At 41.8% G+C, this 19,618-nt stretch overlaps 1 protein-coding gene across 1 annotated transcript in view; it reads right to left on the minus strand.

Moving 5' to 3' along the window:
- The window catches only part of lmo3 (LIM domain only 3), a gene marked incomplete at both ends in the record, with an annotated part of 61,592 nt that extends 42,281 nt beyond the window's left edge, over nt 1-19,311 (minus strand). The window contains 2 exons of the mRNA XM_083934735.1: nt 14,333-14,546; nt 19,287-19,311. Coding sequence (XP_083790861.1) covers nt 14,333-14,546; nt 19,287-19,311 — 239 coding nt within the window. The remainder of the gene's footprint in view (nt 1-14,332; nt 14,547-19,286) is intronic.
- Nucleotides 19,312-19,618: the final 307 nt, after the last annotated feature.

The raw sequence follows: 19,618 nt of genomic DNA on the forward strand, positions 1-19,618 counted from the left end.
ACAGCCCACTCTGTTCACCACTGAGTGATCATCCTTACACTGCTTACACTCACCATCAGGAGAACCAAAACTGATTCATGTGAGAGTAACTTTTTAGTCACATCGACCTTGATGCCTAATCCAAACCTACAATAATGTTGTCTAAAACAAACATAGGAGGTGCTGAGGTTTATCAAGAGGCAAACTCACAGGTGACAGATAAACATCATGCACACCTGATATTACAGTCAGTTGTTGGTGCTGTTGGATGATAGATGAAAGCCATGAACATTTGTCACAATCACCTTATATATCAATAAAAGCATCATAAAATATGACACAGTGAAGACCATAGACTGCATAAGAAATGGAAGTAGCCTCTCCGTTGAGGTCCGTTCTCTTAACTTTATCCAATTGTACCCGCCTACCGGAGTCTGCATCTCGTCAGACTTTGACCATCTGGCTGACGTTTACCTCCGAGGAGAAGTGAGGGCCAGAGGCTAGCTGTCACTCAAGAGGCCACGCCCCTAATTATTCAACTTTAACCTCCAATAAAATAAAAACTAGCCTGGTACAAAACACCCCCCCCCCTCTGTGTTGTCATGGAGATATGACCTAAACATAGACTAGAATTTTTTTCTGTCCCAGACCTTAAACAGGTTTAATTATGCTGTGAAAACGGCCTGTTTAACATGGGGTCAATGAGAAACTGCTCTATTATGAAACTGCAGTTTTTGGCACTTCCTGATTGAATCAACCAGGAAGTCCCTGTGGTGGGGGCTTGTACAAGACACAGACAAGATCGACTTAAATTAAAATGAGCATAAATTCTCAAATCATGACACTTTGGATTTTTTTTAGATTGGTGTTTGACACTATCGATGCTGCTCAGTGAAACCATTCAAAACCTTCCAGAAGGTCAGTGGGCACAATGCCTTCCTTTGGTGAGCTTTTATTGTGAAACATCTGCAGGACAGGTTGAGTCTTATGACTGTGCACAGATCTTTAGATGCAGCCTTCTTTCTCACTGATTTCCAGTCATGATTGAACAGTTATGCAGTCTAAAGCTTTTATTGTGAAATGTACCAAATCTTTCTTCCTCATGCCTGTATTTCATGATGTGAAAACTCTGAAAAAAATGCAACTTTGTTGCTGTGTAATAGTCACATTCTGTGTGAAAGTACAACAGTTCAAACAAAAATGTGGACATGCAAATTAATCAGTCAAAAAAGAGGAGTCATAATAAGAGTTAACTTGAAGAAGTTAGAACTTTCTGAGCTGCTTGTGATATTTTAAGAGCCACTATCAATGTGAAGGTGAACCCTGTAGTGAGATAAATGCACAAAAAAATAAATAGTGAAAAGATAATTGAATAATAAAAATATTATAATATAATATCCTAAACTATACCTTAGTATATAATGCTCCAATATAAGTGGAGCATCTCTTGCACACTGGACTGATTCATGACCTACAGTATGTGGTTACATCACTGCTCTGTGTACATGCCAGGCTGCATTATCAGTGGTAGAAAACACAAGCTCAAATAGATTCCATAGAGAGGAAGTGTCATTGTAAGGGATCTAAGCGTTAACAGAATAAATAATGTAGGAGTTTTCATCTCAGACAATCGTTGAGATCATCTCTCCCTACTCTCGCTGACCGTGTGGGAGGAATCAATGCAGGAGGACTCATCTCAAATCCCCAAAACAAACAGGAGAAAATGATGCAACAATTGTAGACCTTCACGTTGAGGCATGCAAATACAAAGCTAGATAGCTGCATGGGGGAGAATCACTCAATCCTATTCCTCAGAACAGATCAGATCAAATTTTGACATAGCCCACTCTGTGAACCTTGACCCCCAACAAAAACATTTTCATTTGGAGAGATGGAGGGGTGAATGGCACCGCAGTGTCGAGGACGTTGGAGCTGAATTTGTGATGCATGCAAACTGAGCGAGGCTTAAAGAAACCTCAGGAAAAGGTCAGAGGGAAGAAATTGCAGTCACTGATTTCCCTCAGTTGAAAGAAATCTAAAAGAAACAGAAACATGTGGGGTTCTGATATACTGTATTTCGGTATGAATAAAGCAATTTCAAAGTGCAAAATACTGAACTGTATTTACTTATAACTTGCGACATTTAGACAAGGCTTTCAGACCTTAATCACACCCACTGTATTTTCACTGAAACTACACTGTTGTGCTGCACAGCTGAATTGGCCATAAAATCCCCATGAATTCTGCTAACCAGAGATGTCCCATAATTTGACTGGTGATTAGCATTTCTCCCACTTTCATCTCTGCTCTCCCCCCGGTGGCTCTGCACTCACAAGCCTTTTGAATTAACGCTGCCATCAGAAGTTTAACGACAAAGCAGGGGTGCGGAGAAAGAGACAGGGAGAAAGGCTGTTGAAAGTTATAGTCCCGACCTATTCATATTCTAATACCTTCGGCTCAGTGCTAAAGGTATGCTTAAAAGCGCCAGGTGGTGACATCTTAATTTTTCACGGCCGAAAAATGTGCCTGTGCTGCCCTCCCCTCTCTCCCCTATGCATTATTCTTGCTTTAAGCAGCGCGTCTCCTCGGGGGGAAGGGGGGTATTGTTTTACAACACACCCAGCTGCGGCCTACTTGCCTTGCCCGCGGTTCTTTTCAAGGAGTTGTCTTGGGTGACCCCTCTCTCTGGCAGTTATTAATAATAACACGTGCCGGGGAATAGTTCACCTTGTAGCGCTGAGGCCGCCTCGCTGCTGCTTGTATGTCTAGCCTCATACAGAGGAGTCTCCAGGGGAGAAGGGGAAGAGGGATGAGGTGGGTAGATGAGGGTGTGTAGAGGGGGGAGCTATAGGAAGCAAGATCGAGAAACACAAAAGACATCAAACAAAGTTTCCCTCTTGTATGTAATTAGAATCAGGTAATCGTCTATGGCCCCTCTAAAGTGATGGAGAGCCTGATTAGCAGCATCAAAGCAGGCCAAGAGGGCTGAGACTTAAGAGGGAGATGGAGAGGTACGGTATGTGTTTGAGAAAGATGAAGGAATACGAAGGTAAAGGGGCAAGGCTGACAGACCGAGTGCTGCATTCTCCACCTATGAGTCCCATTAAGAGCTCGAGCAGTAGAGGCCCTTACTGCATGCTGAGTGTTCTATTGTAATAACAAGCAGCGGAGACAGGATTCAATCTGGGGCCTGAATGAACTGACGCATTCCGGGCAAATTCTCTTTCTGAAGTGCTCAAGTGATTAAAAAAAAACTGAAGGCTGCTTCTTTTGAGGCCTCAAAAATGATTTTGTCTTAAGAGGAATATTATCAGCGTTAAAGACAAACCTCTACATAGCAGTTTAAAATGTAACCTTAGGGTTTTTTGTCTTTTAAGATGATACTGACTTCAATGAATGGGAAAATGCACTTCATTTGAGAAATCAAATGAGTGGAGGAACTAAAGCCTGTTGGTCTGTCCGTATGTGACTGACTTGACTTTTAGATTTAACTGCTGCTGTCATGCCAAAAGAAAAACTAAAATGCGGTGAGGCACAAGGACAGAGTAAAGTAATGATGGTGGCATTCACTGACACAGCAGGCACTGTAACCTTTTAGAGAACCACATCCTTCAAAAAAACAAACCCTCCTCATTCTCCCCTAAAAAACAATTATAGCACAGGTGCAGACATGGAAGAGAAAGACAGGAAACATTATTGTTGATGTCCCACACACTCGCTGCAGTTGACCATACATTATGCATCAAGCTAAACGGGTCATTCTGTTGGTTTCCCATGATTTAATATCAATAACTGAATACTTACTCCTGTTTATTGCTATCTTGCTCATTGTGGTATGTTGAGTCCAGTCAAGTTTTGTAAATTGCACTTGTTTATTAACAAATGCCATGTATTAACCAATCATCCACATTTTAGATGTCTAGTTTTATACACAAATGTGACACGTTTTTTTGTGTGCGTGCAAGTTGTCAACATGGTATTGTGACTATTGACTCAATCCCAAAACAGTCTTGACTTCTACTCAACTAAAATGTACCTGATTTTAAGTGGTTAATGGCGTACCAGCGAGTACACTCATTAGGTCGTTGGAGTGGGGGTTAAGGGGAGGTGATGCCCCTTGTTAACCTGTCTTCCCCCCATAACAGAGAGTGCAGGGCAGTTTTTTTTAGTTTAATATGTTGTCTAGTCTGCCTGACATATCAATCCGTTATCTGACTGATCTGACATAGAATCTGTGGCCCCAACAATGGCTCGGGAATAACAGTAGCCTAACTGTGTATTGATAAATCCATGTAGCTGTCCGTGATGCTGAAGAAGCAGACCGATTTGTAATTGTGACCTTTTCCCGCAAAGGGAGGATGAGGGATATTTTTTATAATAAAATCATCAAAACATTATAAACTTGATTTAAATGAAATGTAAAAAATAAATAGCTTAAAGTAGGCTAATGGATAAACGGTTGAAGTAGTTCAAATCAAGCCATAAGTACTTAGCTAAAAGTAGAGTGAACAGTTAAACTAATTAATAAAGAAAATGATAAAGTAATAAATGGTATTAGTAGGTAGCTATAAGTAATTAGCTTAAAGTAATGGATGAAAGGTTGAAATATTTAACCTAAAGTAATGGATACACAGTTAAAATAATTAGCCAAACATAATAGATAAATAACTGGAATAGTTAGCTAAAAGTAGCTAATGGACAAATAGTTGAAATGGTTAGCTAAAAGTAACTAATGGATAAACGAATGTTTCAGCTTTACTCTGAGTAGTAGTGCTAGCAGTAGTACAATTGCTGACCAAACCAACCTAAATATTGACAGTTCAAATGTATGAGAAAAATGAACAATTTTTGTATATGTTATACATTTGGAAAATAGATTAAAAACTAATGAAGGGGTACGTGAGTTCATCAGACCAAAAAGGTTGGGAACCCCTCTACTAAAAGATTCAACACTCCTATATTTCTACTTTCTCAGCAGACCCTACCTTGCAGCTAGAATAGAGTTGCTGAAGTCAAGTAAGCCCTGATGTCACTGACCAGCGGCCTGGCTGAGGATGTCCTTGTGCCCTTCAGTGTTAGTTGAGAGAACTGCTGAACATCTGCGCTAGTCATTAGAGAAAGAGGATCTGGCCTGAATCTTTCAGCCTGCAGAGAATCAGGGAGGAGAGAGCTGATGACAAACTACACCCTGCTTCCTCCAAATCTCCCAGGAGCACGGCTTGCGTTAAGTGAGCGGGATGATGTGCAGTGGCTACTCTGAAAGCATGGCCTTTCAGATTTTTCTGGAGCTGTTTGCCATCCATTGCTGCCATAACAATGACTGATCTTGCCGGGAGTACAGTGTGCTCAGTGGAAAGAGAGTGTGTGATTTGGGTAGAACTAAGCTGTATCTTCAGCCTAATATCCACGCTGAACGGCCATTAAATTACCACTCCATTATTCAGTCTGACAATGACTATTCTTTTGCTGCTTTCTCTATCTCTTTTGTGGTGGGAGATTTTATTTTTCATAACCAATCACTACTCAGTGATGTGTCCCGCTTACATCATTATCAGCAGAGCTACATTAGCCAGTGTATATTTAGCAACACCCCTTTCTGTTGGCCTAACAGGAACATGTATAAAACTTGTAGCTTAGTCCTTGATAGTGGCTTTGTTCTATTTAGATTCATGTCAATTAATTGTGGCTATACGCTCAGTATTTTTCCAAAAAGTTACATATGCTGCTTCTATGTCATGCAATTGATGTCTTGCTGCAGGAGTTTGAAAAGTGCCTATGGACATTTCTGCTGTGAAAACATGTAACCAACTTTGTATCTGAATGACTTGGACCGATGTCCTAGCCTCGTGAGACCATCCTGATCTCTGAGCTCGCTGTGTTTTACTCTCAGATCAGTCTGGTAACATTCGATGAAGAGAATTTGGAGAAGTTTGCCAAGTTTGTTGGTGATAGACAGATGGTTTGTCTAATCAGCAACCAGTATTTTCACCCCTTCCCAAAAAATCTCCAAACCAGAGTTCCCAGATGGATATGCTGAGAAAATAAGGGTCATGAGACTCAATCCATCTGGAGGAGTCAGGTTACCGATGTCCTTCATGAAGGCTAAAATACTAACTTTTTACAGCCGTCTTTAAAGTCCACAGTGAGTGAGTGTCTGCTCCGACTTTGGATGTAGTCTGCCGTTGGCTGCCGGTTTCTGACAGAATTTTCCGCCCCTTCCCCTTTCTCTGCTATCTATTTTGCACCGGCACTGTCGCTGCATCCAGATTGTAGTTGGTTTAAAGAAATACAAACAAGCCAGAACGTTTTCCCCCATATACCAGAATATGAAGTTGTGCTGTGCTGACACAGATCTGCGGAGATAGGTCTGTCAGTGCAAGACAAGTGAGTCTCTGATACTCATTGTGACCCCCGCTGAGTTGAAATGATTATCTTGACTACTCTTTTTCTCTTTTCACCTGCCTTAGCATGACTCCTCTCAATCGTACAAGTGGTCCAAAAGGTCCTCCAAAAGGTTGCATGTTACTCCAATGCACTGGCTTCCCATCAAATTTAGAATCCAGTTCAAGATTCTTGTAATCACATTCAGAGCACTGCAAGGTCCAACACCTGTCTACATTAAAGACTGCAGCCCGACAACAGCAGGTCTCTGAGGACCAGGGTTTGTTGGTTTGTCCTCACTCCGGCCTCCAATCAAAAGGACACTGAGCTTTTGAAGCTGCTAAACTTTGGAACTCTCTCTAATTGGACTCCAGATGTGTGGACAGTGTGGACACATTAAAAAGCAGCTTACAACCCATTTGTCAACAACCCAGACTTGCTTTTGTTTTGTTTTTTAGCGTCCTTTATGTTTTTAGCCTGAATTCTGCATTTCATGTCTGTTGCTGTGTCTTTTATTTATTTATTTTGATTTTGGGTGATATGAGGACTCGACCCGATGACTGTTTTAAGACTAACATCGCTGTATGAAGCTGTATGAGCCGACATTAAAGAGACTAGGCCAGGTCAATGTTGCCACAGTCCCAAAAAAAAAAACAGACGCAGACAAGGTATGGATGGACGTATAGAGAGGATCCCAATCTGACATAAACACTTCACTTGAACGTGCGTGTCTGAGCAAAGGAAACTATATTTTGCTTCTTTGTGAGTAATCACAGACTGAGCAGTTTTTGCATTAAAAGGTGTGACACATAACTCATAAGTAAGAATGTATCTAAATGAGATTTCTGAAAAGAATAGATGAGCTTCAGACAGCCTGAGCCTTTTCTCCTCACTCCCCGCCGCTCCCTGGAGATAAAGCTTGACTTGATGTCACAGTCACGCCTGACACCGACATACAAACTGACAAAGCGTCATAAGCTCGATGTGAGATGAAAAAAAGATATATTTTTCATTTACATTTACATACGTGGTTATACAAGGTGGCTGTAGACTGCAAAGTTGATTCTGAAGGAGGAAAAAATGTAAGTTATTACACTGAACCATGCTCTACATGTTGGTTATCTCTCACTGATAGCCAGCTTTCCAAAACGTTAATAAATCCAGCCATGTTGACGGCTCTGTGAGTTTGCTTGCATTTACAATCTTAGTAAAAACCACTGTAGAGGAAAATTGAAGTTGGATTAAAAAAATGAATGAATAGATAGATAAATAAATAAGTGTTCTCCTGGTGCTGTCTTTAAAATGGATGCCTGGAATTTACAGTTTTCCATTAACTGATGCCCAACAGCTTTTTCACGCCTGCACCCGGCCTTGGAGCCAGCCAGGGTTGTTTGTGTGTGTGTGTGTGTGTGTGTGTGTGTGTATGTGTGTGTGTGTGTGTGTGTGTGTGTGTGTGTGTGTGTGTGTGTGTGTGTGTGTGTGTGTGTGTGTGTGTGTGTGTGTGTGTGTGTGTTGTGCAACGCATGCGGGGGAACTCGACAGGCCGCTGTGCCGCAGTCTTCATTTTCTCAGCGTTTTTTAGCTTAAATGTGTCAGTCTGTCTGCTCTCCTCCCTCCTCTGGGCTTTCAAATATTATCGCTCTGTACTGTGAAAATCACACATCAGCATAAACAGTGGTGTCGCGCTATTACCAGTATCATCAATGGAAGCTTTGGTTTCAAAGGGATCATTTGTTGATAAAATGTTCTCGCTGCATTTCTCCATATTCAGAGAGAGGAATGCACAAATCAAGCTCTAGGAGATAATACCTGTAATTATGTTTGCAGTTGCAGGTTTACGAAGGGATGGCTTGCTTACACACACACACACACACACACACACACACACACACACACACACACACACACACACACACACACACACACACACACACACACACACACACACACATTCCTTTCTGTATATCATATTTGATCACACAGGGACTGCTGAAACTAAGTTTTTTTCTCCCTGCATTTGTTTTTTCCTCAGTTATTTGTGCATGTGTTGCGATAAAGGATTATTATTTTCTGCTGGTGGAATCACATCGCTCATGGTTGTAGACCCCTGGAGAATTCTATTAACCCTGGTTATGTCAGGCCTAATAACATGCCACCCTGCTAAGCAGAAAAGGATTGACTTGGGGAAGGGGTGGGGTCGTATAACGAAGTCCCAAATAATTTAATGTTAATGCCCACGGAATATAAAAATGGACCAAACGTGTAGTCATCCTTATTTTCTCCTCTCCTGTTGCTAACCTGGGCTGACGGAGATAAACATAAGTAGTAACCTCAAATAATATATTTGAGGTTGCTGTTTGAGTAAGGGAGCGTGTGTGTGTGTGTGTGTGTGTGTGTGTGTGTGTGTGTGTGTGTGTGTGTGTGTGTGTGTGTGTGTGTGTGTGTGTGTGTGTAAAATTGTATTGCTTTGTGATGCTGCAGCCATTGATTGCCTCAGTGATGGAGCCTGGCTTTCTTTGTTGCTCTGCAGATCAGATGTGGAGTAGTACGGTTTGCTATATTTGTCATTCATTAGCCAGCAGTGAGGAGATGTCAGGGCACATTCACAGGCAGGCCACTTACGTGATAGCGAGCGTCAAATCAATTCAGTCACCTTGAAGTTAGAAGATGAAAGAATAACATGTTGGAATTGGTCTTCCTCTTAGCCTGCACGCCTGTTCACAGACGCTCGCCTCACTGCTGCTGAAGGCGTCAGTGTTGGGAAAACAATGTTAACATTTACAGTTTTGTTTCTGACGAAGCACCAATGGGCTTCCTCCTTTTGGATTGACTTTGGTAATCCACTGGAATGGACTTTACTATGAGAGGAGCTGGTACAGGGGCCAGTAGGTAAGTCTTTAAAACACTCTTTTAATAAACTCTGGGTTCACTAACTACGTGTTGGTGCTTCGTTTTACGTGTAGGGGCTTTTAGCATGTTAGCGACTCTCCAGGATATCTTCGATATCAACCATTTGTCCCTAAAAAATATGATTGTCGTGATCATATTTCACCCTAACCCTATTGATCAGAATGATCTTAATTAGCATTTTGTCCACAGCTGTGCAGCCCTGCCAGCTGGGTTTTAGTTTGTCTCTTAATAAGCCAACTTGTTACTTTACTAAAGGCATAAAGTTCAGTAACTTCCTCAAACAGCTGGGCACTTTAGGTCTTAGCAAATGTTACAGGTAGAGTGCATTTGTAAGGAACTTGTGGCGGATTAATACACCTTTACACAACATTGCTTACAATGCACTACATGGACATGCCAAGGTGAGCTTTGCCACTGGGTGTAGGTTCAGATCTGGTATGAACATGTGTGCAGAACAAAAACACAGCACTGCAACTTTAGGAAAACAAGCAGTACTCTAGCACCTCCTTTACTGTATAGCAGGATGCTTAATATCAGAATCAGAGTCAGAAATACTTTAATAATTATTTTAAAAATTATTTTTTTGCTATGAAACTCAAGATATACCAACAACAAGTATTATACAGCCGAAAACATATATTATAATAATTTTAAGAAATACATACAAGATCAAAAATACCAGACTAATGTGCAATAGAACAGATTGTCTATAGTTATCAGTACAATGAGCACTGGGAACACAACATTAAACATCTGTCTCATCAAACTGAACACCTGGAGCAGCTGTGGTAGGGCTGTTTTAAAAGGTTCTGTCCATACGATGCGTATCACTGTGCCGGGGTTACGAGTTAAGAAACTGTAGTGTTTTACAAAACTATAAGCAATACGATTTACTTAGATATTTTAAAATCTGATTTCAGTAAAACTGTAATAGTATATAGAACCCACCAACATATGCATATGTTGCTAAAGATACATTACATGCTATTTAGAGGTCGGGATTTAAACAACACATAACACACACTGTCTGTCTGAATCTATGCATGTAAACTATTTACTGATCATCAATACAGTGATTCTGAGAATCAATACAGTATCAATAAACATTATTACACTTTACCGTGAGCTGTGGTGGCGACTGAAGCTTCTGTACTTTACAAGACGTTTCAAGTAGCCACCTTGTTGAGTGTCTTGTTGAAACTGAACAACTCAACACAATCTTCAACATAAAGATTCACACTGTCACTCACAATTATTACAAGATATTTTCACTGAAGGAGATTGCAGAGTGATTCATTTCTCCGCAGGCTTACTAAAGCCAAAGTATGCACAGTGAAGCTGCATTACACAGGAAACATAATGGCCCTCATTTATCAAACGAACGTACGGCAGAAAAACGTGCGTTCGACCATTTCCTGGCAAACTTCGGCATTTATCAATTTGGACATGAGCGGGAGCTACGATCAAATCTCACGTCAGGTCTGAGATCGTGTACGTACTTTTGAGCCTGTGGATTTACCGGCAGCAAAATCTGGCTGAAAATAATTAACAAACCTCAGCTGTCATTAAGTATAAGCAGTCACATATTAAGAACAGTTCAAAACGGATTCTTACAACAAATTAAAAAAAAAAATTGTGGTTGGAGCAATTGATTGTACTCATGTGCGTCTGAAGGCACCATCCATGAATGATTACGCATTCACCAATCGCAAAAACTACCACTCGATAAATGTACAGGTGATTTGTGATGCCAAGCTATCGCTTTTAAACGTGGTGGCCAGGTGACCAGGGGGACACACATGATTCTTTTATATTTCAAAACAGCTCGGCTCCAGCCCCCCGCGACCCCGACAGGGACAAGCGGTTGAAGATGAATGAATGAATGAATGTATTGGCGCGCGGCTGCAGGAAAGCGCACTGCAGAGCCAAAGTCATCTCCTCGGTTAGTGGCTACCCTCGATAAATTTCATTAAATCAAACAAGGTATCAGATGATTATCATTTTGCTATGGTTCTTCTAGGGGACAAAGGTTATCCTCTGACGGAATACCTAATAACCCCGCTGGCAAACCCCGCTACAGAGCAGGAGCGCAGGTTCAGCAGTGCACACACACGCACACGGGTCACAGTGGAGCGCTGCTTCGGGTTGACTGCCTCCGTTATTCTTTTCCATACAGCGTTTTGATGGGCCCCTTTTATTCAACTCTTAAGACTGCCAAAAAGCACATCTTTATTTGGCTCCATCTCGGATGTCAGGATGCCGATCTGTGTGTCGGAAAAGTTTCTTTTCTTACCAGTGTTTCTTCTCTCCATGTTTGACCTCAGTGGGCGAGGCCTCCGAACCAGGAATATTTAAGGGCGTAACATGTTAATGACGATCGAATTCAGCTGCCGCATTTATCAAGGCCCGCTAATTTATACGCTGAGATTGGTCAGATACGAATGTTTCATAAATCACACGTGTGTCCTGTCCTACGACCAATTCTGCGCTCAGATCTGTGCCCGTTTTCACGCAAGATTGATAAATGCGGGCCAGGATGAATAAATGTTGGATTGCACTCAGGATGGACAGATAAGCAGGATACCAGGACAGGATACCAGGAGTGATGGGGTCATCTTTACAACCATCCAATGAATGGATATCCCGACACCCTACCACCTGAGCTACAGTCGCTGCTCACCTCACTACTTTCCTTCATGTTTTTCTATGTGGAAATGTAAAAGGTGCATAAAACAGATAGATGAAAACACACTTTACTTTCGGTCCCACACTGAAATGAGATTCCCTCAATCCACCGAAAAATGCACAAAGCCCCGATTCACAAACTGTGTCTTTAAGCAAGCCGTCAGGACGTCTGTACAGTTGTGGTGTCACAGCTATATTTTATACATATGTAGAAACTAGGGCTATACGGTATGGACTAAAATGTATATACTTCTCAGTCCATTCACTGGTGAATTGTCGGTTTTCTGTGTCAACGTTTTGTTTTTTTATTTACTGAAACGATTACAAGAACAACAACAGGTGCAGAGAGTAGCCATGCAAAAGCACGCGAAGATGAAGGTAGCAGGAGTGCGTGGATCAAGTCTCCCAGCGCGCCAGTATTTAACGCGCTGAGACACTTGTGTTGAGATGCGAGAGAGGACAGCAGTCAACATCGGCCACTACATGAATTACTTTTTCAGATAGGCTTCTACTCAAAAGGTCAGGAAATATTCCCTCATGGGATCCGCACAAATTGTGTGGTTACATCAGAGCTGCTCTGCCGGTTATGCAGTAGAGTCAAAATCCACACCGTAGCCAAATACCTACCATCCTACCGTCTATAAATGGTAAATGCGCCTTTCTAGTCTTCTGACTACTCAAGGCACTTTCACACTACTTGTCACATTCACCCATTCACACAGAAATTCACACAGATGGCAGTGGACATCTACGTATCATCTAATCTAACAATGCACACCACATTCACACACCCATGCGCAGCACAGGGAGCAATTCGGGGTTCAGTGTCTTGCCCAAGGAAAAAAATTTTTTCTGTGGTGGATGCTGTAAAATGATACGCACACTAAGTCCCATTAAAAAAAACAGTGAAGAAGCCAACTGTAATCATCTATAATCTCTCCTCTTAGAAATGACAGAAATTACATTCCCAGTGTCTCCAACCTTCTCCAGCTCAAGGTAAACACAGAAATCATTGTATTTGTGCCCCATGTCTGCATGTGTCAGGCCCCCATGATCTCCACGTTCTTATGGCAACAACTTTAAAGCCAGCGGCTGTTTGTCTCTCAGCTGGTCTCAGTCTGACCAAAACGCTGGCGGATCTGGGGAGAACATTCATCTTGTACTTACTGACACTGAAAAATCTCCATCTTTACTTCAAAACATGTTCAAATAATCAATTTGGAAATAAAGTACCTACAAGTCACATAAAACTCTAAATTAATTAAAAGTACACTGATGTTTATTAGTTTATTAAAACGCCAAAAAAAGGTCTCCCCTCCAGAGTTGAAATGTTAAAAAGGCTCCAGCGTTGTGTTTGCGTGTAAAGGGGTAAAAACACTAAAGTGTGCTCAGATCTGCTTACGCTGGCTCACGCCGCGTACGTGTTTCCGTAACATCCGTGTGCAGAGTTCAGATCAACAACAACAAACATGTGGGACTGTTTCCATTAGTGAAACATTCAAGTGTCCTGGGTGGAGCCGAGGCGGTGGGAGGCTGCAGACCGTGCTGCAGATCCCTGTCACACTGTACGGCGTCCTGCTTCTCCGCTGTTAGGGAGAGAAGGAGAAGGACGTTTCTACACATGCACCAGCTCTGGGTGCTGTTGTGTGGCAGTGCTTCACAGCTCCACCTACACACCTGATGTAATAAAAAGTGAGAACGCAACGGCACTTTTGCTTTTCCTTTCTAGATCGTCTTAGTCTATACAGGGCCTAAATGCTGCACTTTTCCACCTGTGTTATTTACTACTAATGATTCTGTTTAAACTTCATGATATGTATATATATATATATACATATATTGCAACTGCAACTGTTCACACCAACAGCCTGCTTATCTTGAAGAAAAGGTGCCATACCAACCGTATTGGATGCTAATTTGAGACATTTTTTTGCAACTTATGGGATTGGAGTCATGTTTGACTGCTAAGACAATTATAATTTGCTGCTGAACAGGAAAAAAAAAAAAAACAATATTAAAAATTTTAAAAAGATAGCAACACAATAGATACAAACTAAAAACTTGATAAAATAATCCCATAAAAAGTTATATGCCATATTATAATTAACAGCTCAAACTGGTGACAGATTTTGAGGACTTAAAACAAAGTCACGGGCCAAAAAACACAAAACACAAAAAACACAAAAAAACCTTCCTGTAAATAACGTTCGGCTGTGCTCTACTCCCCAAAATAACAGGAAGCTCAAGCTGAACTGTAAATGTGTGTAAAGGGGATTTCAGCGGGTTAACTCTCTTACGCCTCTGTACACACTGATGTGCTTTTTCTGGACCATATGCAGTGTTTGTTAAACGTTCACGCAGACGCTGTCTCTCTTACCGTAGGTAGTCTCTCCGGCACAGGATGAGGTTGGCTTTGGTGTAGAGCGTGGAGCCAACCTCGCCCAGCCTGCAGTCACAGCAGGCACACTTGAGGCAGTCCTCGTGCCAGTACTTATCGAGGGCCTTCAGCAGGTAGCGGTCCTTGATCTTCCGGTTGCAGCCGGCACAGCCTTTTGGCTTGGTGTCCGGCTGGACGGAGAGCATTTGTATACCTGGGAGAAGCACAGAGAGAGGCTTCAAACACTCATCTAACACCAGCACCGTTACTGTTACGGTCAAAGAAAGAAAGTAAGAAAAAGAAAGCAAGGAGTGTAATCCTTTATAAATACTGTGTAACATGTACGGCATTAAAAAATATATAGTCGACAAGTGGCATGATGGTAGATAAGGGGAGTCAATAAAGTGTCTTATTGCGCTCCTCCATTTTTAAACAGCAGTGGTACTAAAGTTATAATATTCATGTGTATAAAACAAACATCAAATAACACTATAATGAAATAAGACACAAGTGAAAATACGTATGCCGTAGAGTTTTACATTCCACTCTTTGTAAAAAAAAATGTAATGCTATACAGGAAATAAGGCGCCATACACTGGATGTCAGAAGTTGACATTTTCAGCACGATAAGAGTAAAATTAATGTAATCTTTTTGTCACTCGTGTGAACAAAAACACTGCTTCAAATCTGGAGCTGTGGATCTAAAGCCACGCTACCTGAAGGGCCAAGAGTTGTGGGTCGGTTCCAGATAACGCAATTGTACACGGTTTTGAAGGACAAAATGAAGTATACTCAAAAAGTTAGGATGCAGATTTTGCAGGCGTTCCTGTACACTGAGTTGCAGATAAATTCACATTTGAAAGTGATGAGACAGCTGTGGAAACAAATTTTAAAAATGACTTTGAATTCTTTTCTTTTTAATTGAAGTTACACAAGTGCTGGTTTGCGTCTTCATTCAAAGCAGCTAGTGTTCACACTAAGTATGCTTAAAATGAGGCTAAGCGTGCTAAAGTGGACGTAAATGAAGTTTGTACTTATCTCAGTCCACCAAAATTAAGTATAGTAAAAACAAAATGTCAGTATGCATGTGAAAAATCAGTTGATTTTATTTGGTGTGCTGTTACCCCACAATGCAATGCACAAGGAATATAGTGACAGTTAGTGTGTAGTGAGGATTTGCCTTAAATACAAAGAATATTTCTAACTTTGAGACAAAAACACACACCAGTGTGAGCTTCACTCCATCACATTAAACACATCCAAATTCAATTTTACTTATAATATATATATATATATACTATATATATATATATATATGTGTATATATAAAAATCTTTCATCGTACGTCTCCCCCTCCACTCAATGAGTTCATTACACAAAATCTAAACACATCTACCAGAGCATCTGAGGAAGAGATTGTAAAAGTCAAAGTCAAGCATACTTTTCCTATCGAGCAGCACATAGAATACTATCCTAAGGAACATCACATCCTTGAAATCCTTTTCCAAATCTATAAAACAATGTCTATTAAAAAATCAGTCATGCTGCCATAATCTGGATGAATGTATTTTACTTTGTCTTTACTGTAGTCTGTGTGAGGGGCTTTTGTCTCTGTTTAAATGCTCGTGTATTTAAATGTTTGTTAAATTGTTAAATGTTTAACTAACACTTGTGTTGTTTTATTTGTTATGCTTATGTGTTTTTGTGATTATGTTTTCGTGCTTCATTTTCCTTTACGTTTTTTAATCTTTTCTTAAATGTCATCAACCTGCCAGGGACTGCAGATCAAAATGAGCCTTTATGGGTAAATCTGGCACGTTTACATGTGTGACTTTGTTGCTCTTGTTAATTAATGTGTGTTGTCCCTTTCAAAATAAAGAAATCTAAAAAAAACTTTCACTGATTAGCACAATAGTGACACACACACACACACACACATACTCACACACACACACACACACACACACACACACACACACACACACACACACACACACACACACACACACACACACACACACACACACACACACACACACACACACACACACACACACACACACACACACAAACAGTACTACTTACTATGGACAAAAGTTTGAGCAGACCTCTGCATTGATCTGGCAAAACAGGTGTGAAGGCCATTACATTGTTCCACAAAGAAAACAGTTATGGAAGATACCACTCAAAAAATGCCATTTGAATTCAGTATCATTCGAACGATACTGAACAAAAATATGATTAAAAGTACGTTCTAGTCCCTGTAAAAGACTGAAAGAGTGTGTGAATGCTCGGAGCAGTGAGCTCACCACAGACCGGCCCTTCCGCGGCCCTGTTTAAGTGTTGGGACAAACAAGCAGCCCACACAGACACAAAGCCACAGTTTCACATTTCTTCCAGGACACTTTTCTTCTTCTTTTTTTTTCTACATTGACCTCCTCTGTGTTTAAAGGGGGCGTGGCTCCAGGCGAGGAGCTTTGCGGCGGCCTGTATTGTTTGGCCCGAGCTGACTGTGGAGAGCCTTTGTTGGCCCGTTGGGGGCGAGGAGGGGGGGACGACAATGTGGCTTCGCACCGGGCTGGAATTAGTATTCTCCTACCATTCCCCTGAGGAGAGGCACACCCCCCACTCCCCTTTGTCCCCCATTCACCACACACACACACACACACACACACACACACACACACACACACACACACACACAAAACACACACCATATTTCTTAGTTTTAACTTCAGTCATTTTGAAGTGAAACTTCCTTTTTACCATTTTAGTTCAAACGTGAATTCTCATTCAGTTTCAAGTTTTTGCAAGAACAAAAACGGTACAAGTATAATGTTCTTTTACCTCAAATTCAAAGGCCTTAGCTTATTTTATGATCAACAATGTACAAACGAAAAAATACTAGAGCACACATGCTACTATTCCTCACGCATTTACATCCTTCATGTGGTCTGTTTGACCCGCATACACAGAGAAACACAGAAAAATGCCCCCCCCCCCCCCCCCACCCACATACACACACACACATAAACTCCACCACAAAAAACGAATCACACTCTCCCTTTGTTAATAGAAACTGATTGCAATCATTAAACATATACCATATGTCCTCGCTATTGTTTGATGTTGAGATAAAGACAATATATGTTAATGGTTTATGAAGTAAAATTTCAGACTTTTTAAACCCCAACTATATCTGACCTGAGGGATACGAGAGGGTCACAGAAGTGAAGACCATACAAGGGTTAAAAATGTTTCACTACTAAGCAAAACCAGCTGACCTTTAGTACAGGATGCTGTAGTGTAAGTGTTACTTTTTTGGATGTTTCTCTTTCTTCCTGGAAGCCAGAGATTTTTAGAGACAATTCGGCTCACAAACAGAAGTTAAAACAGGGTTCGTACACCTTTTCAGAGGTCAAATTCAAGCACTTTCTAAGCACTTTCAAGGTCCATTTTCTAGCTTTTCCAACCCCTTACAGTTGCAGTAGTTTACATATTTCTATCAATACATAGATATTGAAAATGATTTCTTTTGCCCCCATTAAAATCACGTTATCAGAGATGGTTTTACGTTATAAACACCATTCTGTAGTAACACCAGACGGATAAGAAATTCAATTGTATCTCTATTCTATAGCAATTTGTTGTGAACGAAATGCTGATACAATTTCAAACATTTTCAAGAAATGATCCAAAATTCAAGCACTTTTCAAACCTTGAAAACACCACATTAAAATGTAAGCATTTTCAAAGATGTAAAAGTAAAAGTTATGCCAACCCAGTAGAAATGGTGCCATCTGCCACTTCTGTCCTGTCTCTGTGCAGAGCGATCTGAACTTCAACACTATCTCCAGTTCACAGGGATATATAATTTAGTGTTGTAAGTGGATAAACTATGACAACCTTTAAGGAGAAAAATCACTTGTTTCACCAACTGAGAAGAAACCTGCGCTACCCGAGAAACACCTACACACACACGCGCGCACACACACACATCATTTCTCCTCACCTGCCATACATTCTATACAAACTAATACATTGTTTTAGTGAGGGATCATTTGCAAAGACAGCATCAAACAGGTTGCTGTGTGAGCAGCTCGGCTCGTTTGTTCCAGTGCGCTGGGGCTGTTGATTTGTTAATTGGCTGGATTTTTGGAGAGCGGGGCGCACGGCTGCTCGACCGGCTGCTCTGTTCAGCAGCACTGATCCGTCCGGCCTCGTTAACACTACAAAGTCCCCCGCTACTCATTTCCAAACCAAAAGAAAACCAGAGTTTCGACTCCCCCTTTTTTTACTGTGAGGGAAGAGGGGAGAAGCATGGCAGGAATTTGACCACTTCGCTCTTCCGATTGCCCGGGGAGGGGGGGTGCTGAACAAAAGCTTCATTTTCCATTAAGGAAAGGAAATCACAGCTGCTCCGGAGCCCTAATGATATCTGTTTTGTTTGCGCGCTGGCACTCATCCTCCCTTCCCCACTCTCTCATTGTGGACTTAAAGGCTGCCGCCGCTGCGCGTCCTCGGCCGAATGTATCATCATCTGAGCCCGGAGCGGATGGAGGATGATGGAGGGGATGGATGCTGCTATTTCCGTCCCAGCTGTTCGGAGAACGAGATGCTGACATTTCACCCTATCAGTTTAATTATTGTTGCCATGGCAGCGGAGTGCCGGTAAAGGCCAATAATGGGTTGAACACACAGCCTCCATTTGCCACGCGGCGATGACAAGTAACAGCTCCAGAACGCGGGCACACATGAGCTCCAGGATCAGGCACCTAACAGCATGTGTGTTAATGGAAGATGAGCAGCGGAGGAACAGAGAAATAGAGCAGGTTATAGAGCGGCAGCAGGTCAGGTCTGGACACGTCACATCGACGCAGAGAGATGCGCTAACTCCTCGTCGCAGAGCACACTAAACACACGTTCATACAGGCGCAAAAAGTAAGCGTCTTACCGAAACTTTTCTCCCTTTTCTGCATTTGTTGAACCCGCTGAAGCAGCCGAAGCACCACCGTGCAACCCGGAGCCGCCTGGTCCGGAGAGCAGCTGTCTGTCTGCAGGCAGGCTGGGGTCGGGCTTTGTTAGAGAGGGAACAATCCAACAACAGCGACCAGCGAGGAATGGAAAGAAAAAGGGGGGAACAAAAAGGCAGGCGGAGGAGCAGGAGCGAGCTGTTCGCCGCTGTCGGTCGTCACGCGGTCTGTGTGTGTGTGTGTGTGTGTGTGTGTGTGTGTCTGTGTGTGTGTGTGTGTGTGAGCACGTTTATCGCCCACCGGAGATGTACGC

This window comes from Echiichthys vipera (assembly GCF_963691815.1).
Source record: "Echiichthys vipera genome assembly, chromosome: 20".
Taxonomy (NCBI): Eukaryota; Metazoa; Chordata; class Actinopteri; order Perciformes; family Trachinidae; genus Echiichthys; species Echiichthys vipera.